This window comes from Saimiri boliviensis, chromosome 7, assembly GCF_048565385.1.
Source record: "Saimiri boliviensis isolate mSaiBol1 chromosome 7, mSaiBol1.pri, whole genome shotgun sequence".
In the NCBI taxonomy this organism is placed as follows: domain Eukaryota; kingdom Metazoa; phylum Chordata; class Mammalia; order Primates; family Cebidae; genus Saimiri; species Saimiri boliviensis.
In genome coordinates this window covers 120,239,516-120,266,615 of record NC_133455.1, presented here as the reverse complement: position 1 = coordinate 120,266,615, position 27,100 = coordinate 120,239,516, and the positions used below count along the sequence as shown (strand labels likewise).

Below are 27,100 nucleotides of genomic sequence, written 5' to 3'. Positions count from 1 at the left end.
CTTTGGGTGAGATGAGCTGGGGGGCCAGGAGGAGGAAGGGAAGAGTTTCCAGGCTGTGTGTCTGGAGCCTCTTCTGACAATCAGAGGTTGGGGGTGAGGGAGGCTGAAAATTGTCTTAGCTGAACAAGTCCTTTGCCCGTTTTGGAGGAAAGCTGCCTACTAAGGTTCAGGGCTCCGCAGTGCTACCAGGCAGTGCCCACGGGCTGACAACAGCCCTCCAAACGGATGGAACAATGGCAGCCACTGAAGACACAGCTGTGTGTCAGGGTATGTGTCCATTTCCCTCCCCCCAGGGCATAGCATCTGGCACACAGCAGTGCTTAGCAAGTGTGTGATGAATGAATGAAGAGGCTGGGCAGGAGATGTGCACTGCTGCAGCTTAGCCCGAGGGGACCTTCTCTGGTGGGTTTTCCAGGAGAGCGAAGGCCCCAGGAGGGCAGGGTGGGGCAGGGAGGAGGATGCTGATGTTCATAGACATGACTGTCCCCAGCTCTGGAGTTAAAAGCCAAGATCAGAGAAGTTTTTCCTCCCTCCGAAGTCCGAGCAGGGCTCACCCTCAGGCCACTGGGGGGTGGCCCCACAATGCAGTCTCATCACCATGGGGGCAAAGGCCATCTTTCCCTCCACACAGTGCTTCCGAATGGCATCGATGACTCCAGCTGGGAAGTGGATGTGGAGGTCACAGAGGAAGATGATGCTGTGGGGGTCCTGGGGACAGATGTGGGCAGAGTCAGCAGACCCTGCAGACCAGAGCTAGGAGGTCAGGCCACCCTCTAGGAGAAGCATTAGAGTCTTCGCCATCGAAGTGATTCACAAACTCCCACAAAACCAACTGCTGGGCAGAGTTCCACAACGCTGAGCATAGTTCCTAACCATCACAGTGGATTCTGACTCCTCCCCACTCTTCATGGGCTCCAAGGACCCTGGACAACTGGGCAAATGTTCCCCTGTGATTTGCTGGTCTCACCCTAGCACTGGCCTACAGCACAGCAGAGAGGACCACCTGTGTCCTCATTCCCGTCCTCCTTGAGGGGCTCACTACCTCATACACCCCAAATGTCTTTCTACCTCTTTGTTTTGTTTTGTTTTGTTTTTTTTTTTTTTTTTTTTTTTGAGACAGAGTTTCGCTCTTGTTACTCAGGCTGGAGTGCAATGGCGCCATCTCGGCTCACCGCAACCTCCGCCTCCTGGGTTCAGGCAATTCTCCTGCCTCAGCCTCCTGAGTAGCTGGGATTACAGGCACGCGCCACCATGCCCAGCTAATTTTTTGTATTTTTAGTAGAGACGGGGTTTCACCACGTTGACCAGGATGGTCTCGATCTCTTGACCTCGTGATCCACCCGCCTCGGCCTCCCAAAGTGCTGGGATTACAGGCGTGAGCCACCGCGCCCGGCCCTGTCTTTCTACCTCTTAACTAACCTTGAATTCCATCTTGCAAGCCCTGTCCAGGCCCTTTACCTTCACGAGGTCTATGCCAGCCTGAAGTCCAGCTGAGCGCTCAAAGTTTCCACTTAGCTTCGCGTACTGATAGCTGCAGGAAAGGGAGAGAGAACCGCGTGGCAGGACTCAGCTGTGGTGGTCCCCTGGAGGAAGCTGGCAGGCACAGAGGTGCTGTATGCTCCTGGGATGGGATTATGGGCAGGTGAGCCCTCTGGGAAAAGCTGCAGACTAGGCATCAGGAAGGCTGGGCAGGACTTCTGGCTGTATCCTGGACACAGCAGCCCTAGGACTTCAGGACGGACGCAGCCCACGCCACCCACTGGCCGGGAGGATCCCCCTCACCTCCGCAGCTTGGATCTCTTCAGTGCCATCTCAACATCCATGTCCTCACTGCTATAGTCAGTGACGATGACATTGAAGTGTGGGTCGCCGGTGACCTGGAACAGGTTTTCCATGTCTTTGATGAACTGCTGTACCCAGCGTGCCTGGTTCTTCACTACCCCAGGGGGCCAGGCAGGAGAAAGAAACACAGACAAGGCAAAGATGAGCATCTCCACTGTCAGTTCCCACATGAGTCAGGAGTGCCCATCAGACCTCTGCTGAGCGAACAGTGCCGCTCTGCAAAACCATCAGCAATGCAGCACGGAGACATAAAGGCGAAGGGAGTGCTCACCAGTTAAGGGGACCTCTGCACCCTGCTCCCCATGTACCCTCCTCCCAGGCAGGGGCCCCCGAGAAGGCCTTGGCTGGGGCTCATCGTCAGCAGCCCCGCCACGCTCTAACAGTGAATTGTCCCGTCCCCATTGTTACACGCCTGCCTGTTCCTCCTTCTCACATAAAATCCTGCTAATCACTTCATTAGGTACCCTGTGTTTTCCTTCCCCAGAACAATGATCACCCCAGTACTAGCAACCCCAGTGATCACACCCTACCCTGAAACCTGGTATGAAAGAAAGAGCACTAGCCTACGAGGCAGTGTTTGTTTTTAGCTCCAACATTTACAGCCACATAACCTTAAGCTGGTGCCTTTCCTTTCCCGAACCTCGGTTCCCTCAACTATAAGGTGGTCCTTCTCAGAATGCTTACGGATTGAATCAGTGAAAGCAGATGTGGGTGCTTGTGACAGTGTTAGGACCCCTCCCGAGAACGCCCAGGCTCGGCTTGAGGCTCACCAGGCACAATGAAGTGGATCATGGCTCGGTGGTTCCAGGAGAAACCCTGGGGCCAGCACAGCTTGGGCTCTCGGGCCCGACTATGCAGGACTTGTCTCCGATGGCTGTGTGGGTCCCAGACCAGGCCTTGTAGGTTCCGGGTCTCAGCCTCCTCCCTGCCAGCTGGTTCGATGCCCTGCCAGCCTCGTGTAGACACATACTCCGAGAGCCGTACCACGTGCTGGCCTTGTTCCAACAGTTCAAGCTCCAAGAGGTAGCGACCCCCACGTAGCTGGTCCTGACGCTTCTCCACATTCACAATGCGCTGAAGCTGGTACCTCCTATGGCAGAAAGTGTGGGGAGGTTGAGTGATTCCTTCCCGCACTGTGAGGGTAGAATGGTGTCCTAGAAGCCCGCAAGGCTAGTTGTCAAGAGACCCTAGCTTTTTGTTTTTATTTTTGTCCTAGCTTCGCCGCTGGCTGGCTGTGGGGCTTCAGGCAAGATGTGCAATCTCTCTAGGGTTCACTGCCTCCATGTTTGGAGGATGTGGCTCAGGCCTGTAATCCCAGCACTTTGGGAGGCCGAGGCGGGTGGATCACCTGAGGTCAGGAGTTCAGGATCAGACTGATCAACATGATGAAACCCCATCTCTACTAAAAATATAAAAAATTAGCCAGGCGTGGTGACTGGTGCCTGTAATCCCAGCTACTCAGGAGGCTGAGGCAGGAGAACCACTTCAACCTGGGAGGCGGAAGTCACAGTGAGCCAAGATTGCACCACTGCACTCCAGCCTGGGTGACAAAGATAAAACTCCAACTCAAAAAAAAAAAAAAAAAAAGTACCCATTGAGCTGTGATAATCTTGAAGGTCTTGTAGAGCTCTAAGATTCTAAGCACATAAGGTGAATAAAGGGGGTCACACTGAAGAGTTTCCTTGAGAAATTGACCCTCAATAAAAATGCCGGAATCAACATTCCGTAAGACAAAATGAGCTATAAGAGAAATGTCAGTTGGTTGACTCAAAATCATGAGTCACTAGAGAAATAAAAGCAATACCAGTTCACACTCATCAGGATGGCTATCTAAAACAGAACAAAATGAAATGAAAAATAACGAGTGTCGATAAGGAGCTAGAAAAACTGCAGTCTTTGCACACTGCTGATGGGAATGTGAAATGATGCAGCTGATTCGAAAATCAGAGTGGCAGTTCCTCAACGTGTTGAACACAGTCACCACATGACCCAGAAATTCTACTCCTAGATAGCTACCCAAGAACCGAAAATATGTTCACAGAAAAGCCTGTACATGAATGTTCATTGTGGTGTTATATTTGTGATAGTCAAAAAGTAGAAACAGCCCAAATGTCCAGCAACTGATGAATGGACACACAAAACGTGCTGTGTGTCCATGCAATAGAATACCACTCAGCAGTACAGAGGAATGAAGCACTGAATACATTCTACAACATGAATGAAACTCTCGCTAAGTGAACATTCTGCTAAGTGCAAAAAGCCAGATACAAAGGCCACATGTTATATGGTTCTGTTGGTATAAAATGTCTCCAGAACAGGAAAATCTATAGAGCTAGAAAGTGAAAGCAGTTATTGCCAGGGACTGGGGGTGTGAGGAGAAATGGGAAGTAACCACGAAAACATATGGTTTTTTTTTTTTTTTTTTTTTTGAGACAGAGTCTCACTCTGTCACCCAGGCTGTAGCACAATGGCGCGATCTTGGCTCACTGCAACCTCTGCCACCCGGGTTCAAGTGACTCTCCTGCCTCAGCTGAGTATCTGGGAATACAGCTGTGTGCTATCAAGCCCAGCTAATTTTTATATTTTTAGTAGAGACAGAGTTTCACTCTGTTGACCAGGCTGCTCTCCTACGCCTGACCTCCAGTGATCCGTCCACCTCTGTCTTCCAAAGTCCTGGGATTACAGGCGTGAGCCACTGCACCTGGCCAGTATAATTTCTTCTAAAGGTGATGAAAATGTTCTGGAATTTGACAATGGAGATGGTTGCACAACACCATGAATATACTTTTAAAACTACTGAAAGGTAAACCCTAAAATGGTGATTTTAATGGAAAAACAACTCCAGTCATGCCTCATGCCCCAGCCCTTCCAGCCCACCTGTGGGGTCTTAATTTGGATTCGCCAGTTTGTCTATTTACTAGCTCTTTCCCTGGAGGAGGGGACCTCATCTGCCAAGCCCGTCCGGTCCTCAACACATGTCCTGGGCCAGGCACCCAGGGATTTCAGAACCTTGCCCAAGGTGGGACAAAGACCTGACTGGTCCAGATTCTCTCCAGGGGCCCCAGGCATCTGTCCTTCCCAGGAGCCTGAGTTGGGGGTAAAGTTCCAGCTATTTCTGCAGCAGAGGGAACCCACTACCAGCCCCTAAGCCCCTGCCTTCAGGCCAGCTGGCTGCCATGTGCCCCAGTCCCTGGCCCCAGGAGAGCCCTTTACCTTACCCCCGGCTCCTCTGGTTGAGCTTCTTCAAGAAGACCCGCGTGACCTCAAGAGCTTCCTGCTCTGGAAGCAGCAGGTTGCCAGAAGTGTTACAGTTCAGATCGATCCAGTCAGTTCTCAGGGCTTGGAAATCAAGATTCCGGGCACTGAAGGTCTGGTCCCAGTTTACAACCGGGTCAAACACAGGTACGTATTCGAACACCTCACTCATATCCTCTTCCTCTTCCTCTTCTCCTTCCTCTTCCTCTCCCTCCACTTGTCCTTCCTGGCCTACAGCTGCCACCACCTCCTCATCCCCGTGCCAGCCCCTCCTGGGGGCGTGAGGCTGCATCCTGTCAGCCCATCTCTGCTCTGCAATGTACGACTCCACCTGGTTCAGCCACTGTGACTGCTCTAGCGTCTTCTTGGGACTGTCACTAGCGGGCTTGAGCTGGGGCCTGGGCCTGGGCCCCCTAATCTGAGGCAGGTTCTTCACAGGGTGCCCAGGGGGCCACTTGTCCGAATGAGGTGAATCTTGGCTGGGCTGAGGGCTGGGTTTTTGCTTCCTCTTCTCTGGCTGTGGCACTGGAATGCTGCTGGTGCCCCCTGGGAAGGGTGCCGTGGAATTCCACGAGGAGAAGGGGGCCCGCAGGCGCTCGCGAGGCTGGGCCAGGAGTTTCCGCAGACTTCGGAGGCGGTAGTCGGTGACATCTTGCTCCGGGGTGGAGGCAGGTGTCTGTTTTCCCTCCAGCATCCTGGCATTCTGGTCATTGGAGGCTGGGGTCTCCTCCGCCACATCTCCATATTGGGGCTCTTCTAGAAGGCTTTCCTCAAAACCTGCTGTTAATAACAACCATTTCTCATGTCAGGAGTTTCTAACCCTTTCCAAACAAGACACACAAGACCGAGGGTGATCACATGTGTGAAGCACCATGGGACTCCAGACTGGGGTTGAATCCAGGCTCTAGCACTTCTTGCGTGACCCTGGGCAAGGTACTCACCCTCAATTGACCCTGGTTTCTTCATCTGCAAAAAGGATATAATCCTGCATCTCCCATGGGGTTGTGAAGATGAGTGAGATCAATGGCATCAAGTGCCTGGCAGGTGCATAGTCCCTGACGGACCCAGCAGACGGCCCCAGCCATGCCCTAATCCCCCAAGAAAGGCCTCAGAAGACAGTGCTTGTCTATACCGGAATCTCCCAACTGGTGCGCCAGGGACAGGGACCCCTTCCAGCAGTCCAAGTAACCTCCCCTGGGCTCTCACTCTCCTCCAGCTGACACCAGCGTGCTGCTAAAAGTACTGTCACTTTCCACATGTGCCTGGATATGGAAAAGGCAGGAGTCATGCGCTCCACTCCCTGGGGTAGCGGGGGAGAGGTCATGTGATTTGGATTCTGAGCTCCTCAGGGGTGGGGCTGGCATGGTCGCCCTGCTCAGTCTGACCTGGAAGCCTCAGCTGTTACTCTGTACCTGGCAACTCCGGCCCCGGCTTCTCAGGCTGGTCAATCTTGATGTACTCCTGAAAGCTGAACCTGCAGGAGGAAGGGAGGTGTGCACTGGCACCCCGTGCCCTGCGGGCTCAGCCCTGGCCCTGCCGGAAGTCTCAGCAGGAGTCTGACATTTTGCCCCAGACTGAAGTGGAGGAAGGAGGCTGGGTGAGCAGGTGTGTGTGGGGGGGGGCGAGGGCGGGTACTCAGGAAGAGCAAAGATTCTTTGGGCTGGGAGGCCACCATGGCCACTCTGGTCCAGGCAGCTCTCCTGGCTCCTGCAGAGCCCTCCTGCAAGACCACCTCTTGCCCCACTCAATGTCACTCACCTGTCTTGGTAGTAGGCATTTTCCTGGTAGAAGCATTTATTGTGGGTCTCCATGTGGCTCAGGCGGGTATAGTCATTGGGGTATACGAAAGACAGATGAACCTGGAAGTAAAAAAAATCAGCAGCAAGAGTAAGAAAGTGAGATCTTGCTAAGAAACCACCCAGCCAGGGTTAAGCCTGCCTCTGGCTGGGATCATGTAGAGCTGCTAGGGACCTACCTTTGACAGGGAGAGAAGGGCTGCTTTGAGCACTGAATGAGACATTTGGTTATGCAGTTGTGGGGGGGAGGGGTTCATTCCACTTGTTCTGCCAGCTATCCTGGGCTCCATGGACCACATGCAACCCCTGAGTCAAGCTCCTGGCTCACATCTCCTCTTCTGAACCAGCTTCCATCCCTGAGCTTCAGTCAAAACCATTCCTTCCTCCCTCTGCCACCTGATCCTCTCCTGAAGCCTCTGAACCTTTGCCTGCAACCACCCACAGCCCTAGAACAACCCAGCTTCGTATTTACTTCCCTGCTTCTTCTGTCCGCCTTAAACATAGCTCATGGTCACCACCACCAAAGAACTTCTCGATGATACCCCAGCCATTCTCTGACCCGGCGACGCCTCCTGACCTCTTTCCTCTGGCCTCCAGCTCTTCCTTGTAATCATCTCTAGATCTGGACGGACGGGACAGTGGCAACTCCGCCCGTCTGACTTCCACATGGGTTCTGGGTTCTTTCAAGCTAACTTCCCCTCCAGAGTTCTTTCTCGCCCAGTGCCTGGTCTCTGGCTTGCATGAGTCCTGCTGGCTGACTAGCTGGCGGGGCTGACCAGGCCGGGTAGGGTTGTGTGGCCCTTGGAGCAGGGAGCGTAGGAAGCCTCAGCCAGGCCCCCTGACATCATCATGAGGGCAGAGTTGGTGTGTATGGGGGGGGTCCTGAGGCAGAGCACCCACATGCAGGCTCTGCTGGACAGTCCACATGGGGCAGTCCATCTGGGAGTGCAAATTCTCAACTTCCCAGCCCAGGAACCTGTAAGGCCTTCCTGTCTGCTGGGATGGGATGTCAGAGAGCTGGATGGGTAGGTCAGCCTCACCACCTCCCATCCCAGTCACAGGCAGCAATCTCTCCCCCGGTCCTGTTGCCCACCACCCAGGCCCAAGACTTACAAACCGGAGTCCCTGGTAGCGCTGCAGAGGGAGCCCATCCACCAGGTAGCTGGGTTTGTAGGGACAGTCAGGCAGGACATGTCGGAGATGTGACTTGGGGATCAGAGGCACTAAGGACAGCAGAGGAGGAGGAATGAGGGTGAGGGTGGCCCTGAAAGTGGGGCTGAAGTCCTCTGCCCCCAATAGGACCCTTTCTGTGTTCGCGAGTGGCAGCTGTGGCCTGCCGATATCTGTGGCTGACGCTGCCAGACTGAGGCTGCCCCACGCACCTGGAGCAGGGCCATCTGAGGAGCACCCTGGCAGCAGAGGGCTCGGGACACAGCCCCAGGTACAAGGCACAGTTTGACTTTAGAGTCACTGTGCAGGGTTCACCTCGATAAGGTCTAGAAACTTCTAAGAGGCCACAAAGGCTCCACCCTCATGCAGCACCAATAACTGGATTCCCACCATGGGCTGAACACCCCCTTAGCATAAGTTGTCATTTTTTTGAGAGGGGTGAGGAGTAAAGAAACTTTGTCTTTTATTTTTATCTTATTTATGTTTTTTGAGACAGGATCTCACTGTGTCGCCCAGGCAGGAGTACCATGGTGTGATCACAGCTCCTGCAGCCTCAACCTCCTGGGCTCAAAGTGATCCTCCCGTTTCAGCCTCCCAAAGTGCTAGGATTACGGGAATAAGCCACCATGACCAGCCATCTTTGTGATCTTTTAAAATGTTAACACTCCCAAGAGGAACAATGCATTAAGACTCTAACACTGTGGTGTCAACATATTTCTCTCCTTGAATGACAAAAGTTGGAATCCGATAAGAGACGAGGACACGTGAAACCAGGGAGGGACGCATGGGGGACTTCTGGGCTCTAACTCTATTTCTTGTTGTGGGTGGTGGCTCCACAAATGCTTGCTCTGCAATGATATGCAGAATTGCAAAATTACACGTAAATATGTTTATACTTACTTACATACTCTCTTTTCTGTGTGCATGTTCTATTTCATAAGAAAAATAAACGGTTCTGCGGTGTTTGGGATGCTGTGATGGGTCTCTCAAGTCTTCCCAGCATCAGCGGGGGACCCGGCAGCACAGTGTCACCAGAAAGGATGCCAAGTGCTGGCCAAGGCCTTACCTCGGTAGAGGGTGTCTCGGGGGTCAGGCCGAAGCATGTCAGCGGGTGGCTGCTCATCCCCAGGAAGAGTGTCGGAGAAGCCCACGTGGCTGGCTACTGTCTGTGGGATGTGGCCCACCTCATCCATCCGTAGGAACGTCTCATCTGGGCGCAGGGAGGAAAGAACAGCAGGAGGCTGTATGGCCTGGAGTGCCGCAGTCCACTGCCCACTGCCCTTGATGGACAGGGAAGAGACGCAGATGAGGCTCCTAGCTCCAGGGGCCACTGCGTAGGATGCGTGCAGCTGCACTCCCTCTGGCCCCGCCACAGCGGTGGCTTCATGAGTCATCTCCCTTCGGAACCCCTCTGCCAGCCCCATGGCTGACCCAAACACTGTGTTGCATAATTGAAAAAAGACTCCTGTTTCTCAGAATGTTTTACTGCTGGCTGCTAGAAATTTGTCATTATGTATGCCTAATTTATTGAACACTTACAGATCACTTAATAATAAGCCAGGCACTGCTCTAAGAATATCCCAAATATTAACCTATCTAATCTCCAGAAGCACCACATGCCTTCTGTACTACTATCATTCCTAGTTTAGAGACGAGGAACTTTGGCATAGAGAACCTAAGTCATTTGCCCAACATCATACAATGGATAGGCGGCCAAGCCGTGTTTGAACCCAGCTGATCTGGTTTCAGCATCTAAGTTAAAGCAATCCACAGGGAAGGGAGGTGGGGGGCTGGCTGCTGCTTTTCTCTCTGTCTCTCGGGTTCATGCATCTACACCTGCCACGAAGGCCTACGGATGGCGTGTTTTTCACTGGGGCCTCTGGACAGGAGTTCCACTGAGGAAATGATACGAAATGGAAAATGACGTTGAAGAAAGAGGTCACTTCCTGCACACTGAGGGCAGGTGAAAAGGTTTCCTCTGCCCTGGCCGTGGCTTTGCAAGAACCATGGTTACCTCATCTGTAAAATGGGGGATTAGACTCACTCAAGGTTTTCTATTGTCTGGTTTTGTTTTGCTTTTGAAACAGAGTATTGCTCTGTTGCCCAGGCTGGAACGCAGTGATCCAATCATAGCTCACTGCAGCTTCACCCTCAAACACCTGGGTTCAAGCTATCCTTCCCAGTAGCTGTGACAACAGGCACAAGCCACCACACCCAGCTAATTTTTAAGTTTTTGTAAAGATGAGGTCTGGCTATGTTGCCTGGGCTAGTCTCGATCTCCTGGCTCAAGCGATCCTCCTACCTCGGCCTCCCAAAGTTCTGGGATTACAGGTGTGAGCCACTGCATGCACCCTCAGACGTTTTTAATCTGGTACGAGCCTCACGGTCTCTGGACTCCCTTGAAGTTGTATTCAAAATGTTTTGTGTGGATAGGTAGACAAGGGCATTTTTCTGAGGCAAGGGCTCAGAGAACTTCTAGCAGGCTCTCAAAGGGGTCACCGACCCTGGGGAGTTAAAGACTCCTGGTCATAAGGTCCCACTTTTGTTCTGGACCCCTTCACACCTATGTCCCCAGTGTCTCAAGCTTCAACCTCCCCTCCTCCCGTCCTTCTCTCCTCCCCTGCCAAATCCCCCGGGGTAGGCTGGCCCCACCTGGGCTTCATCTCCAGGCCAGGGCCAAAGCCTACTCACTTGTGAAGAGAGACAGGGAGGGAGAGTCGATGATGGTGAACTTGGCTCCAGGGTTGTTCCGTCGCCACTGGAAGAGGAGAGAGAGGGTAGATCCAGAAGGTGGAGGGTAGCTGGATTTCCAACAGGGGCCAAGGGACAAGAGGAGAGGAGTGCCAGAAACTGAGCTGGGAGAAGCGGGAGCAGCAGGAAACTCACCGCGACTTCCACATGGTCGGTGCCCTCCTCATTCTGCTTGTGCAACACCTCGAAATAGTACCTGTGGGAGGCTGACAGGCTGGCGGGAGAGAGGGCAGGGAAGCACAGTGCCATCTCCATGGGCCCTCGGGTCATGGCTCTGTCCCACCCACTCCCAGCAGCTTAAACTCCCTCATCCCTTCCCCTTGCCCTTAGAACCCTAGGAGTTAACTGCCTAGGTTCGAGTCCCCACTCTGTCACTTGCTAACAGTGTGAGCTGTTTTCTCTTGGTGAAATGGGCATAATCAGAATAACTACTCCACAGGATGATTGGAAGAACCCAAAGAACAGTAACAGAAGCCCTCAGTGCACACAGGCTGTGGCCGGCGCTGTTCCAAATGCATACAGAAATACATGAATAAGTGACCTCATGTAATCCTTGTTCGTAGAGGAGAACGCAGAGGCACAGAAGGCTTGGGGAGGTCGCCAGGGTCACCAGGTGATGCGTGGTGGAGGTGGGGTTCCGCCGGCAGACTTGCCCCAGGGGCCATGTACCAGCTGCTCTGCCAGGCTCCACACGGAGCAAGCGCTCTTTGCAGGCGAGATTGTCTCCTTACAATTTTTAAATGTATGTTCACTGGTACGTAATGTTTGTGCATATTTACGGGCTGCACATGGTCTTTTGTCGCATGCATAGAATGCCTAAGGATCAAGCCAGGGGATTTAGGATCCCATCACCCACCTCCCGCACTTGGCATTCTATGTTTTGGGACTATTCCAAATCCTTTTCTCCAGTTGTTTGGAAATATACAACACGTCGTTGTCACTATAGCCACCCTATTGTGCTGTCGAGCATTAGAACGTATTCCTTCCATCTGTGTCTGTACCCCACCTCTCCTCACCCCCACACCCTGTCCTTCCCGCATCAGCGACATCCAGCCACGCGCCCTCTTCTCGCCTGCGCGAGCGCGCGCCGACCACCAGGTGGCGCTCCGAGGCCGGGCTCCGCTCCCTTCCCCGCACGGGAAAGGGGTTCCTCTCCCCCAGCCCACCAAGGGACGAGGGCCAGGAAGTCCCCGCAGCCCAGGCAGAGCCGGTGTCCAGGCTGCTACAGGTGTGGAGAAAAGGGGGAGGGCAAGGACTGGGAGGAAGGAGACCTATTTTCCAGTCCCAGGTGTCACTAAATAGCTGTGTGACCTGCAGTCAGTCAGCCTGTCTGGGCCTCAGTTTCCTCATCTGTGAAATGAGGAAGGGTGGGCCAGAGAGCCCGGGGCCGGACACACGGAACCTCTGCAGGAGGAAGCGGGGCCGGTGGACAGGGGTGCGGCCCGGCTCCACCGAGACCTGGCCTCGGCGCGAGGCCTCACCTGACCCTCCCTACTCACCTCACCGGCTTGGAAATTTGGCTCCGAAATTTCCCAAACTCTCCAGGGGCTGTCCACTCCTTTCCAGTCTAGAGGTGCGGAAGAGAGGAGCGGAGGACACAGGAGGCACGCCGGGCAGCACGTGGAGAGACGAGGAATGAGAAGAAAGGCGAAAAGCCAGAGAAAATGGGGGCCAAGAGAGGACGAGGGAAGAGGAGAGTGCAGGAGAGAACAGGAAAGAGTGAAGGAGTGGGTGCCGCCACGGAGGAGGCAGCCCGCCTTGCAAGGAGATCCCCACACCCGGTTAAGGCCACAGGGCCCCAGAGATGCTGCGGCTGGGTCCCCCACAGCTGAATCCACATGGTCTTTCCCCAGCCTGACTGGCTCCCCACTCCTCCCCCCCTGCGCTCCCCCACCCGCTCCTCCCCACTCATTCTCCACTCCTCGCTCTTTTCAACTCCCCCTCCTCCCTCCCCCTCCTCCCCACTCGCCTTCCTCCCTCCTCCTCACTTTCCCCTTCCCCTTCTCCTCCCTCCTCCCCATTCCTCGCTTTTCCCTCCTCCTCACTCCTGGCTTTCCCACAAGTCCCCGCTCCTCACTCCCACCTCCTCTCCGCTCTTCTCACCTCCCCACCCCTCACTCTTCCCCACTGCTCTCACCTCCCTACTCCTCCCTCACCCCCATCCTCAGTTTATCCCTTTGTAGCAGGGTAGGGGTGAGGGAGGAGGCTTCTTTTCCACCCCTTCCTCCCAGGTGTCACACCAGAGATGCTAACAGGAATGAACAGCTGCTGGTGGACTCAATGCGAAGGCTCCAGGAACAGATGGGAGGGCCCAGGGCTGAGCTGGCCCTACCTTGCCCACGCTGGCCAGCAGCTGGAGGCCTGAGACCTGGTCATCGAGGCTCAGCCAGAACTCCGCGTTGTCATCTGCAGCAATGGCAAACTGGATTTTCCCTGGGCAGCGGGGAGAGTTTCCAGATGAGGGCAAGCCGGGCATCAGCATACAAAGCTGGAGGCTTTTCTGAGTGTCTTAGCAATTACATTCGCTTCAGGGCTGGATGCTGTGGCTTCCCTCCTATAAGTGGGGTTTCCTACATCTTGGGAGACACTGCGAAGATGGAAAAGACTTACAGAGAAAGAGCTCGTTCCAGGCTGCAAACCAGGGAGCAAAGTGGCAGCCTATGCAGCTGGATGAGACCTCAGTGTGACTCAATTTCCTCTCCCTTCCTCCCTGAGGGTGGACTAGCAGGAAGTTAGTGCAGTCTACCCATAACCTTATCTTATGTTCTTTGGGTCACCTGCAGAACTCCAGAGCAGGAAGAAGAATGGGACTTTGGGGCTGGCCTCACCATCCGTAAAGGGGTGCAGGTAGCCAAAGATGCGAAGGCCATAGTTGGTCCATTTGGGGGACACAGCCAGCTTCCTCAGGGTTGTGCGAATCTATGCCAAGAAAGGGGAAGGAAACTGTTACCCAGAAGAGGGAAGAGGAAATTGGTCTGTCCACTCAGGACTGGTGGGAAGATCAGGAGCGGACTATGACAGGAGGGACTGGGGCTGTGGCTTGGTGAGTGGAACGCAGGCTCAATTTCAGCTCCCATTTGCCTGTTTGTCCAGGAGACCTTGTACAGTGCACAACCGGCATAACTGTACATGGTGGCCCTGGGTACACTATATTGTGAGCTAGAGAGCCTGAAACTGAAATGACGCAGAAGGCGAAATTGAAAGAATCCCTAGGAAAGAGACAAGGGAACTATTATGGCCAGATAAAAAGAGGGCTCAAGAGATAAAGGAGAAAATATGGCCCAGAAAAGAAGCAAGGAAAGACGAGAGACAGAAGTGGGCAGAGGAGGCAGGTGTGGAGGGAGGCGGGCACTCACATGGGGGTAGAGTGGGAAATGCAGGTTCCTCCTGAGCTGCTGGATAGAGCTGCCACACCAATCCTCAAACACATGCAGGTTGGCACGGCCCCGGAACTGCAGGGGGGAGGCACGAGCTGTGAGCCTGAGCACCCCCCACCCGCCCCAGTTCCTCAGCTCCAGGAGGCTAGGCAGAGAGGGGCCAGTGCTCCCCTCACTGTGTGGCTCTGACTGACTCTATCCCATCCCCAGCCTAGCGCCCAGCACGCTTTCAGGAACCTGGTGCTCATGTTCACCCCACGGCCTGGCCTTGAGGACAAGGTCTGCTCTGGCCATGCAGGTGTGCACACACATGCACACACACACTCCCCCTGGCCCTCCCACACAGGAAGGGGGCTGGCTTCCATGCCCCAGGCAAGGGGGGCAATGGCCACGACAGAATGGCCCAGACGACAGGGAACTAGGAGGAGCCGGCTGGGGTTTCAGGAAAGACGTGCTCTTCTCCCCTCCCTATCCCTGATGCCTGAGGAGAGGAAAGCTCCACAGCTGTCTTCCTGTGAAACCTTATCTACCCAGTGGCCTCCCTGCTTCTGGCTTCCCTTGGGAAGCAGCTGGGAGGTGCTGCAGGAGGGAGCTGGGGCCATCCCAGCTGCCCAGCATTTCGGCCTCCCACTGCTCTCTGAAGCCTCCAAGCCTCATTCTGAGCAGGCCACTCCTGGGACAGCCTCGGGGCAGTGCTAGTCAGGTCAGATCCTCTCTCTCCTCTGCAGGACTGGGATTGGAGGACCCCACAAAGGGCCAAGGCAGGAACCAGCACTGTGCGCAGGTGGCGGGGCTGGAAGTTTGAGAGGAGAGGGAAGCGTGGGGACTTTGTGCCAATCATCCTGACAGTGGGCCTGTCCAGGTTGGGGGAGGGGCGAAGACTCCATACCAGCAACCTGCCCTGGCCTCCCCACTGTGCCCACCAGATAGCAAAATTTGGGCTGCCCTTAGGAGCTATGAGGGGACACCCAGACTGGACGTCCAAATAAGAAGTGGCACAGCCGGGCGCGGTGGCTCAAGCCTGTAATCCCAGCACTTTGGGAGGCCGAGGCGGGTGGATCATGAGGTCAAGAGATCGAGACCATCCTGATCAACTTAGTGAAACCCCGTCTCTACTAAAAATACAAAACATTAGCTGGGCATGGTGGTGCGTGCCTGTAATCCCAGCTACTCAGGAGGCTGAGGCAGGAGAATTGCCTGAACCCAGGAGGCGGAGGTTGCGGTGAGCCGAGATCGCGCCATTGCACTCCAGCCTGGGTAACAAGAGCGAAACTACGTCTCAAAAAAAAAAAAAAAAAAAGAAGTGGCACAAGTTCGAAGAAGTGGCACAAGTTCGGCAAGAGACCTGCAGGAGGGAGGATGGGTGGGCAGGGAGAGGAGGGGCAGGGAATAACTCCTCAACAGGAATGCCCAAGGTCCAGGTGTGGCCGGTGCGGTGGGCGAAGCCTCGGGGAACACTGGCCCACTGCTGGATCCAGAAAGACACGGGAGAGCCTGTCCCTCCCTGGCCCTTCAGCGCTAACCGGGCACTAACTGGGGCAAACCGGGCACACTGGCCTGGTCAGTGCTAAGAACGTGGGCCTTGGGAAGCAGCCACCACTCACAGAAACAGGAGTGGGGGACTGCAATGGGTGGGAGAGGGAATGTGGGCTGGGTAGGTGGGTGATGGGTTAAGGCTTCAAGGAAGGAAAGAATGGGTACATTGTGCTACTTCGGCGGAAAGTCCTCAAGTCTGGTTTATAAGACTCAGCTATCTCCTCCAAAGGCCCCCTTCTGGCCCCTCCCTAGGAGACACAGATCCCAGGAGGGAGGGCAGTAGGGGAAGGCATGCCACCAGAGAAGCCTGTTGTGTTCAGCCTGGAGGCCAGAGAGCACGGGGACTGGGCAGGGAGAGGAGGGGCAGAGAGAGGCACTGGCTGGCCGCTCAGCGGATCCTCGGATGCTGCAGGTAGCCCCAGGCAGGGAGGGTGAGAGGACCTACCTGCGCTAGGCCCAGGCCCTTACCCAGCATTAAGCTAGCCCTCAAACCATGCTTCACTCACGCTCAGGCTGTCGGTGGGGGTCTCTAAGGGGCTGGTGGGCACCCTCTTCCTCCCCCACTCCAAGGATTTGTGTCCCTCTGAGTTTTAGAAACTTTGTGTTTGGCAGGAACTTGAGACTCCAGCACGCCAGCCATGCCCTCCACCCACTAGCTCCATTGTCCAGCAGGGACTAAGGCCCAGGGAGGGGCACTGGTCACTCCAAGTGCCAGAGCGTGTCTATGGCTAATGGTGGTTTTGAAACTTCCAAAGTTAGAAGTGCTGGAGAAGATACCTGCTGGAACCCTCTCGTTTTAAGGGTGAGGACATTGAAGCTCAGAGAGGTAAATGACTTCCCAGGGACAGGCAGCAAATAACCCTTGGGAGCGGGGAGGGCATCGTGCAGGGGTGTGGGTCACACAGGAATATCCACTGCCCCTCTGGGGCACTCCCTGGGATGCAGCAGAGCCGCCAATTGGACCTCAGCTTTTCCCCGACACTGATTCCTCCTGCCTCCAGAACTGTTGTTCTAAAGCAGAGATCTGACCAAGTCACTCTGCTGTTTAAAACCTCCAAAGGTTCCCAGAAGGCTTCAGAACAGAGCCTCACCCAGCACGTGGAGTCTTTTACAACTGACCTGCCTTTTCCAGCCTCACCTCATACCACTCCCCGTCACGCACCTTTGCTGCACCCACACCTAACCCGTCTTTGCCAAAATCCTCATGCTCTTTCACATCTCCATGCTTTTGAAAATGCCATTTCCTGACTGGAAGGCCCATTCACTTCCTCCTTACATGGCAAACTCCTGCTCATCCTTCAAAGCTCTTGTCAAATATTAATCTCTGAAGCCTTCTATGACATCCCCAGGCAGAGGGTACAGCTCCCTCCCGTGTTCCCTGCACATCTTAATTATTTAAATGAACAAATGCTTGGAGGAGCTAAGCCCAGAACAGTATGCTCTTCCATTCCATAAGTCTATGAGTGAGCGTGAGCACCCCCGCCCGCCCCAGCTCCTCGGCTCCAGGAGGCTGGGCAGGGTCCGGCCCATTGTATCCCATTCCCAGGTATCTTTTCCAGCACTGTACTCCTTAAAGATGAAACAGAGGTAGTCCTCAAAGGAGGCAGACATGTAAACTAAAGGATGTCACCTGCGCCATGGGCTATGGTGGAGGTAGGAGGTTCAGAGGGGCACAAAGCCAGGAGCCATCAGCTCTACCTCCCTGAGCACTCGGAAGCCCATCATGAGACATGAGCACTGATTGACCCTCTGCTTCTGCTATACTCTCTGCTACTCAACCAGATTCAAACTCACAAGACCAAGCATACCTGGCTGGTGGTTCTGTTTTAACTCATGGGGCAGTGGGGCCTCCCCTGGAGGAACACAGCAGGGTGATTAGGTCACCGGCTCCTACACACCAGGAACTCCTATGTCCTGCTCAGAGTTTCGAGGTATTCGATCTACTTTTTTTTTAAGGTCAGGGTCTCGCTCTGTTGCCCACACTGGAGTGCAGTGGCACAGTCATGGATCTCTGCAGCCTCAAACTCCTGTTCTCAAGCAATCCTTTCTCCTTAGCTGCCCAAGTAGCTACAGGTACACCTGGCTAATTTTTTTATTTAGTAGTAATGGGGTCTCCCTATGTTGTCCAAGCTGGCCTCAAACTTCTGGCCTCAAGCAATCCTCCCACCTCAGCCTCCCAAAGTACTGGAGTTACAGGTGTAAGCCACCGTACCCTGCCTTGAACGATACACTTTAAATGGATGAAGTGTATGGTATGTGAATTACAGTTCAATAAAACTTTTTTTAAAAGCAGTGGCTCATGCCTGTAATCCTAGCACTCTGGCACGCCGAGGCCAGAGGATTGCCTGAGCTCAGGAGTTTGAGACCAGCCTGGGCAAGATGGTGAAACCCCATTTCTACTAAAATACAAAAAAAACTAGCTGAGCATGGCGGCATGTGCCTGTAAACACAGCTACTCGGGAGGCTGAGGTAGGAGAATTGCTTGAACCCTGGATGCGGAGGTTGCAGTGAGCTGAGATCGCGCCATTGCACTCCACTCCAGCCTGCGAAACAAAGTGAGACTGTCTCAAAAAAAAAAAAAAAAAACCAAAGGAAAGGCTGAGAACAGGAGTCTGTGTCACAGTTCTGTCCTCAAAAGAGAGACACTGCCTTCTCAAAGCCTGTGTGAACAACCCACGAAAACTCTGATCCCACTTGCTTTGATCTGACTTTGTACACACCAGATTTCTTTCTTATACGTATTTTGGCTTTGGGGAGTGGCCTGGCTAGCAGACAAGGCATTTTGGTGAATGGAGCAGTGCATTTACCAACACATGAACAGATTGGCACTGGGGTTTGTTAATGAGTGTCATGAGATCAGGGTCTGTGTGAATAAGCTTTGAGACAGTCACTCTGTGAAGCCCAGCCCCCTTGCCATCCAGTCTAATCAGTCGGCCTCTGGTGCTGCACCAAGTAAAATATCTGAGGCTGCTGAGCCTCCAAGCGTGGCTTCTGGCCTCAGAGACCCTGGGCTGCCTGCCAAAGCCCAGGGCAGGGAAACAGAGAAAGAGGAGGCCATTGTCATCTTTCTCATCTCCTGCCCTTGCTCACCTTTACAGCAGGGCCCTGCACTAACTCTGTGACCTGAGCTGACCTTTCTGAGCCATTATCTGGAAGGGGGATAACAGAACAATCTGACAGCTCCTGGACACTAGCAGATGCTCAGTAGAGGACATGTATCATTAACCTGGAAACTTCCTGCTGGCCAGGGACAGGCAGGGGGATGGAAACAGAGGTCCCCATAATGTGGAGAGACTGCAAGTCTGGGCTGGAAGCCAGGTGGCACCATTATGCAGCTGTCTGACTGCTGTGGTGTTTAACCTCTCCAGGGCCTGCCTTCCTTATTCTCCTCATTGGTAAAATAAGAGGATTGGATCAGTGAACCCCTGAAGATCCATGAAGACTGCAATGATGATTTTGTAATCTATTTTTAATATTTAAAAATGAAGCTGGGCGTGGTGGCTCACGCCTGTAATCCCAGCACTTTGGGAGGCCAAGGCGGGTAGATCACAAGGTCAGGAATTCAAGACAAGCTTGGCCAAGATGGACACCTTGTCTCTACTAGAAATACAAAAAGAATTAGCCAGGCGTGGCAGTGTGTGCCTGTAATCCCAGCTACTTGGGAGGTTAAGCAGAGAATTGCTTGAACCCAGGAGGCAGAGGTTGCAGTGATCTGAGACCACACCCACTGCACTCCAGCCTGGGCGACAGAGTGAGACTCCATCTCAAAAAAAAAAAGGAAAATCAGTCATTTACTACCTAAAGGCCATACACACTTACTAAAATATCCAATATTTCTTTCCTTTTCTTTTACTTTACCTCCGCCTCCCAAATAGCTGGGAACACAGGCATGCATCACCACGGCTGGCTTTTATTATTATTATCATTATTTGTACAGATAAGGTCTCACCATGTTGCCCAGGCTGGTCTGCAACTCCTGGGCTAAAGCAGCTTGACTTCCCAAAGTGCTGGGATTCTAGGCTTGAGCCACCAAGCCCAGCCCAATTTTAATCACTGTTTGCTATTTGTTCACTGTTTTTGTTTCATTGTATGTTTATACATATGTCCTTGCTGGGCAAAAACAAGTGGAGAAATTAATTATTAATAAATGCAGAATGTTATGGTGCTATAAGCTTTCAAAATAATTAGTTTATTAGCAAAAAGGGTCCAAGCTATCCTTGAAGGAGAGAAGGCTGGATCACCAGACCAAATCATCTGTAAGGCAAGTTCTTTCCAAAGTACAATCTCCACGTAGGGCGGGGCATAATTACCTGGTGATGTCATCTAGTGCAGGTGTGCCAGTGTTGTAAACCATCCTCTCCCAGGGCTTTCAAAGGAGGCAGTTTCACAGTGTGGATAACCTAACATCACGTTCAGTACAATACTGGCTCCTTCACTCCTGCCCCAGAGCAAGTGGGTGGATTGGAAATAAAACCACCCAGGCTGAAGAGCTCCATCCATGATAGGTTTGGATAAAAACAATGGGCTAGTCAGCCAAGAAAAGTAATTGTTGTCCACAGGGCCTCCAGACTAAAGACACCAGGTTCTAAACAAGCTGTCAAATAGGGGACTCAAATGAAAAATTTTCATCTCCAAAGCACCATGCTACTCGGAAGTCTTGGCATAACGATTTACTCAAGGTCATCTTGTGTATGTTAATTAACTTCCTTGAGCCTCAGTTTCTTCACCAAAAGAAGAAGAATCTAGGGCCAAACACAGGGGCTCACGCCTGTAATAGCACTTTGGAAGGCCAAGGCAGGAGGATCGCTTGAAGCCAGGAATTTGAGACCAGCCTGGGCAACATAGTGAGAACCTGTCTCTACAAAAAAAAATTTTTCTTTTAATTATCCAGGTGTGGTGGTATGCCCCTGTAGTCCTAGCTACTCAGGAGTTCAAGGCACAGTGAGCTATGATTGTGCCATTGCACTCCAGCCTGGGAAACAGAGCAAGACCCTGTCTCTAAAAAAATAAAAAAAACTAAAAGAAAAAACACAATCTATCAAAGTCTATATAAATGAAAGGTATTATGATGGTTTGACAGCTTTTATTCATATTTAACTGCTTCCTATAAAAGTTTTCTAAAGCAGCATTTTCCAGTGCATGGTCCTTAGGGCATTTCTATGAAACCTACAGCACTAGTTTCATAGAGCATAACAGGCATTTCACGGAAGAAAAGCAATTCAGTTTGAGACACTCTGAGCTAAACCAAGTTAAACAGATGACTGCAGAACTCATAATCTTTCATATGCTAATGTACATTTCCAGGAAGGTAAGGTAGTATATGACAATTTTAAAAACTTTATTAACAATGGACTCTTTTCTTCCTGGAATATCTTACGGGATTTAGTGGCCCAAGAAAGACAGTTTGGGATGCTTATCTTTAAGACGGGATTGGCATGGCCATGAAAGTCTTGTAGCTTTCCGGAGCTTGTTTTTCCACCTATAAAATCAGGATAATGACACAATCTCACAGGGTCATAAAGCTGAGATGAGATGATCCACAACGCCTGCCACACAACAGGCCTTCGGCAAATGTGAGTGTTCCTTCTCTAAAGAGAGAAACTGAATAAACCTGGAATGCTTGCAGTGAAAAATTTTCATGAAGCCACTAAGCTGGGTGCAGTAATGCCCACCTGTAATCCCAGCTAGTCAGGAGGCTGAAGCTGGAGGACGGCTTGAGCCCAGGAGTTTGAGACTAGCCTGGCCAACAGAGTGAGACCCTTCTCTAAAAACACCACCAAAAAACTAACTAAATAAATAATTTAAAAAATTTTTAAATTCACTAGTAGAAAGTTTTCTGTGATCGCTAAAATTATCCATACAAATTATTTTTTTTAACTCTCTTAAAGAGCAGGGACAGTAGAAAGTCCCTTACCTCTGAGAGCCAGGGGACAGGCTTGTTCCACTTCAAGTAGCTGCTGTTACTGCTTCCACCTCGGTCAATTTCATGGTCCTAGCAGAAGAAGGAGGAATGAACTTGGTAGGAATACTAGGAGGAGAAACTGCGGGCAGGACAGGGTTAAGGCCCCTTGGAAGTGCCCACGGGGAAGCAGAGGGCCAGGAGGCACAGCGCCTGCTCCTAGGAGGCGTCAGCTCAGAGCACACTGCCATCTGTCATTCACATGATGTCCCTGGGGAATACATCTCCGTAGTTTCATCAGTGCGTGCTCCTCAGGTTCCCTCACTTTTCTGAATTTTCTCTCTTCCCCATATGAGAAAAAAGTTTTCCCTCATTAGGTCAGGACCTCTTGAGGGCAAGGAGCTTGGCTCCCTCTTCCTCCTTATCCCCCAGCTCTCTAGATTTGGGTTCCAACAAGTGGGAGCCCCTCAGGGACACCTCAAACCCTCCGTATCGTGCAGGTCCACAAGTTGAGTTTGACCCTGGTCCAATTCCGGATCCATGTCTATTCTAGGCTCAGCTTTGGGGCTCCTGACTGAATTAGACCCCAGTTTCTCTAATCTGCCTCTTTAGGGACGGTTGCCTAAAGAAACACTACAGGAAAATGCTCCACTACAAGTCCATACTCCCAGCTATAGGCAGGGAGGAGTGTGTGTCCACCTCGTCACCTCTAGTCTCAGCAGCAAGGACAGCTTAGCCCAGCCCTCACCCTAGTGAGAGGCAGCACATGCCATTGGTGATGGAGGTCACAGGCCCAGAGTGGTTCCAACATGGGCAAACTGAACTAGGGGACAAGGGCAGATACCAGAAAACCCGGCCCAGTGGCAGCCCCAGGCTTTGAGGAGGCTGGATGACATTTCTGCAGCTCAGCTAGGAAGTCCCGAGGCCAGACTAGGATTCTAGGGGCTGTTTCTCTTCTGCCTCTCCTCCCACGGAGTAGTGGAGGTTACCCTTAAGACAACTGGGCAGAGCACCTGGGGACTCATATTAAGGCACCAGCGGGACAATGGGCTGACCAGTCACCTACCTCGAGGCTCAGTCTCTGGGGGTGGTAGAACTGGAGGTGTGGGTCCACAGCTGGAATGTTCCTGCTGGCCAGAGCCTTGGCCAGTTCTCTCCAGCTGCCATATCCTGCGGAAGGGGAAGACAGGAGCCTTCAGGCCAGCGTAATCTGGAAACCTCATACATCTAAAAGCTGTGGAAGGTTAATGGAGGGAACGGTCTTCCCTTCTGCTCCTCACCCCTCTTCAGAGGGTGAGTGGGAAGCGGGCAAAGCCAGGGGCAGGAGATAGCTGCAAATTGACCAAGGTCCACAGTGCACAGAGAGATGAGCTTACATCCCATCAGCAGTTGCCACCTTCCAGAAACCAGAGAAGGAGCCAGGCCAGCTGAGCATGGCCCATGGGGCTCCCACTAAGGGCTTGTTCTCCCCCAGTTGCCTCTGGAGGCCAATGTCTCCCAAAAGCTGCTGTGGAGAGATGGTGATGGCAGGCAGTACACTCTTCCCTTCCTGCTCATTCCTGTGCCCTAAGCCTGGGAACAGCAGGGGGTTACTTATGGCAGGTGGTGGGGGGAACCCTATCATTGATCACCGAGTTGCTGGATGAAGCCAGAGCTAAGGGAGGCAGGAAAGGGTGGGCCTGGATGTGGTGTCTGTCAAACAAACTTATAAACCACTGGAGATACAAGATTAGAGGCTTCGCTTATTTCTGGAGTCATTGGGAGGCTGCGTGGGGCTGATGCTGTCTGCACCCTGAAAACTCTGGAACGGGCTGGCTTACACACATCTGGGAGGGCAAAAAACCAAACCGTGGTGACAGGGAGGGAGGAAACAGGAAACTAGGGGGTGCACGCGCATTCACAAGTCAGGAGGTGAGGGGCTGCACCAGGGTGAGGGCAGGAGAATCAGAGTGCCTCTGCTGACACCCCTGAGGGCCGGGCTCCCATCTGAAGGGAGATTGCTGGGCTTTGAATGAGTGGAACCAAACCACTGTTAGTCACAAACCAGAAGCACAGACCACTGAAAGCTAGAAGAGGCTTTCAAGATCCCCTCGTCCTCACTTCAAAGGAGGAAAATGGGACCGAGACTGGACAAATGGCAAATGGAGGGTCACTTAGCAAGTAGAGACAAGGGTAAGACAAGGACCCCAGTGTGCAGGTGGATCTCCACAGAGCCTCCCCTCTCTCTTCGACAGCCTCAGTTTACCATGATGCCCCCAGGATGCTGTGGTGGGCACTGCTTGGAAGGAATTAGCCTGACAGCCCCCAACCCCTGGGAGCCGAGGGGCAGAAGTGTCACAGAAACCCCTATGTGAGAAACAGACAGCCACGCGGACACAGAAAACAGAGCACCACCCACAAATATGGGCGTCACCGAAGGTGGTCCCCCACGCTGTGCACGAGTGTTTATGTAACAGGCTCGGGGAGGGGCGGGCACAGGGGCTGCACGCTGGCACGCAGGTGTGGGGTGAGAGGGCTTTCTTACATAGCTATGCTTTATGTGGGCCCTTTCGTGCTTGCTGAGTGTCTCAAGGGCATGATTTCATCTGAAACTTGTTAAGAATCTCTCGAGAGGTCGACTTCGTTACCCCATTTTACAGATGGGGAAAGAGCGCTCCGAGTTTAAGGTCACAGAGCTCGTTGTTCCACAGCCAGGATTAGAACAGAGAGCTCCTCTGTCTCATGGGTCCACATTTTCTCTTTCTGCCCACATTTTCTCCTGTGGGCACTTTTTGGCATAGACTTTGAGGAGTGCCGCGCAGAGGCCTCAGCGGGTGATCTGTCTCTGGGTTTCTGCAGATGTTACACCTCCACTCATGTTATGGTTACAGGGACTTCTGCAGCTTTAGCCCTGTTGCTGGCCCAACTGGCAGGAACAGGTCTGACGAGTTCAAGGCAGGGGTGTGTTCTGGGGAAGCAGGATTCTGGGGCCACTGGGGTGATGTGAAAACATGAGGAGTGAGGGAGAAAGAGAAAGAATGCCCCCAGAATATCTCCTCCATTTCTGGATGAGCTCAGGGGAAACTGCTTGTCCATCAGCTGATCCCGACCACACACATGATCTAAAGCAAGAGCCCATCCCTTCCCAGCCCCAAGGAGCTGCTGACTAGCAGTTGTGGGTTCAGGTGTGCCTGGGTGACACATGAGTTACGCTGTGAGGAGGGTGAGGATGGGCCCTGCCTTGCTCCTGCATCTGAATGACTGGGTCATCTTCGCTCTTATGACTAAAACCCTCTTACTCAAGAGAAGCTTGTAGGGAAATAGCCATGAAATGCTGCCTGCCCCAGCAGTGGGAGCTACAGTACATCTCAGGCACACATTCCTTCTCCAAGACAGTCTTCAGCTCAGCCAAAGTGTGGTGTGACTGTTGGAAGTCACACCCAGGGGAGGTGACTTACCCTCACAGTGAACTAGCATCATGGGTCTTCAGCTGCCCTTGTCCTGGCATCTGCTGGGAAGTGACAAAGACACTCTCCTTGACCAAGCCTTAGACAGCTCCTCTGAGCACTCTTTTTTATGAGGCCTCATCCCTGGGCCCCATTCTGGGCCTGCCTAGTCCAGTTTTCAGCAAGAATTCTGCTAGGTCAGTTTAACAGAACCCCCCAGCCCCTGCCATCTGACTAAGTTCCTCACCTCCTACCCTTGCCTTTATCAAGAGTCCCATTAGGCCAGTTCAGCAAGAATCCCTCTGCCCTTGATGTCTCTCCTCAGCTGTTTTCCACCCAGTGGCCCCTCAACTCTGCTGGTTGGCTATAAATCCCCAGTCATCGCTGCTGTATACAAAGTTGAGCTCAGTTCTGTCCTGACGCCTCTCTCCTGTGTGAAACAATACTAAATAAAATCTATCTTCATGACTCGTAACTAGTGTGCAGTTCGACTTCTCTGTAACAGAAGGTAAGAGGCAGCTCTCTCAGTGACCAAGGACAAACCCATTTAGGGAGGTGAGTTGATTACAGATAGGAAATTCAGTGAAGTTAAACCCAGTCAGGTCTTGCCCCTGGGTAACAGGTGAGTCTAGGTGGCTGTGAGCTACCTAAAACTTGGGACAAGTCAACAGCCCAACCTTCACTAATTTAAGGAGTAGGAAAATTCCTTTGCAGGTCTTACGATGTAGCAGAAAGACAAGCAAGCCTTCTGAGTCAGAAAGATCTGATCGTGGCCTACTGAAGTGGCTCATGCCTGTAATCCCAGCACTTTGGGAGGCCAAGGCAGCAGAATTGCTTGAGCCCAGGAGTTTGAGACTAGCAACATATGGGCAACATAACAAGACCCTGTCTTTTTTTTCTTCTTCTTCTTCTTCTTTTTTATTTATTCTCTTCTCCCTCACATTTCTAACCCTAATTTTTTTAATAAAAATTTAAAATAATTAAAAAATTTTATATCTACCACTTACAAACTGTGACTGCTTGAACAAATAATTTAACCTCTGTAGCCCTGGTTTCTTCATCTAAATGGTGAACGAAAACACCTGCCTCACAGGAACCACTGTGAAGATGAAATTACGTGTGCCCGATTTAGTGTGGGGTCTGACACACAACAGGTACCCAATAAATATTTTTTTTCTAAAGATTTCCAAGTTTGAAGTTTTGGATTTGAGAGTCAAGATATGAGTTCCAACTCCTTTAAACCTATGCAGTGGCTCTCTCTTTTCTCTCTATGCTTCTTTTTTTCTTTTTGTAAGAGACAGGATCACCCAGGCTGGAATGCAGTGGTGTAATCATAGCTTACTGCAGCCTTGAACTCCTAAGCTCAATCAATCCTCCCACCTTAGCCTCCTGAGTAGCTAGGACTACAGACGCATGCCACCATAATTGGTTAATTAAAAAAAATTTTTTTTTTAGAGATGGTGTCTTGCTATGTTGTCCAGGTTGGTCTTGAACTTCTGGGATCAAGTGATCGTCCTACCTCAGCCTCCCAAACTGCTGGGATTATAGGTGTGAGTCACCATGCTTAGCCTTCTCCATGCTTACTGACCAGAGAGGTAAGCAGTGGGCCAGCAGCGGCAGCACAGCAATAGTGCTCTTTGCTCCCCACCCTCCCTCATCCCCCATAAATATTCACTAAGTGCATCTCAGGTGTCAGGCGCTGTGCTGTGCACTGGCATATTTCCTCTTCCTGCATCTTTGCCTCTGTGTTAATCCTGCCAGTGGATACCCAGGCATTGCTTAGCCTCCCTGGGGGAAGGTGGAGCTGAAAAATGTGCTGATTTAACTATTGACATTTGTCACTTGCCCTCTGGTAAGCGAACTCCTTCTGCTCCTGGCCAGACCTCTTCTCCCAGAGCGCCAGCTGCCAGGGCCTGTTTCTGCTACAACAGGTGTCACATTTGTGCCAGGAGACAGACACCCCGATCTCAGGTGACAGATACAGCACCACCGTGGGCCTCATATTCTGCCCTCACAAACCTGGGCTATCAAATTCACCATCAGCTGGAG

General features: G+C 52.4%; 1 protein-coding gene across 4 annotated transcripts in view; it reads right to left on the bottom strand.

Moving 5' to 3' along the window:
* B4GALNT3 (beta-1,4-N-acetyl-galactosaminyltransferase 3) overlaps positions 1 to 27,100 on the bottom strand; it is a 100,067-nt gene that overhangs the window by 4,149 nt on the left and 68,818 nt on the right. Inside the window, exons 2-18 of one of the 4 annotated variants that reach the window (XM_039461689.2) lie at positions 22,693 to 22,796; positions 21,642 to 21,719; positions 14,171 to 14,266; positions 13,643 to 13,733; positions 13,147 to 13,247; positions 12,314 to 12,381; positions 10,950 to 11,028; positions 10,755 to 10,821; positions 9,130 to 9,273; positions 8,007 to 8,116; positions 6,856 to 6,956; positions 6,510 to 6,571; positions 5,061 to 5,874; positions 2,613 to 2,932; positions 1,783 to 1,936; positions 1,459 to 1,531; positions 555 to 708 (exon numbers count right to left, since the gene is read on the bottom strand). In XM_039461689.2, coding sequence (XP_039317623.2) covers positions 555 to 708; positions 1,459 to 1,531; positions 1,783 to 1,936; positions 2,613 to 2,932; positions 5,061 to 5,874; positions 6,510 to 6,571; positions 6,856 to 6,956; positions 8,007 to 8,116; positions 9,130 to 9,273; positions 10,755 to 10,821; positions 10,950 to 11,028; positions 12,314 to 12,381; positions 13,147 to 13,247; positions 13,643 to 13,733; positions 14,171 to 14,266; positions 21,642 to 21,719; positions 22,693 to 22,796 — 2,616 coding nt within the window. Of the gene's footprint in view, positions 1 to 554; positions 709 to 1,458; positions 1,532 to 1,782; positions 1,937 to 2,612; positions 2,933 to 5,060; positions 5,878 to 6,509; positions 6,572 to 6,855; positions 6,957 to 8,006; positions 8,117 to 9,129; positions 9,274 to 10,754; positions 10,822 to 10,949; positions 11,029 to 12,313; positions 12,382 to 13,146; positions 13,248 to 13,642; positions 13,734 to 14,170; positions 14,267 to 21,641; positions 21,720 to 22,692; positions 22,797 to 27,100 lie in introns of those variants that run through there. The other 3 variants (XM_039461688.2, XR_012518609.1, XR_012518610.1) reach the window with 3 other exon arrangements.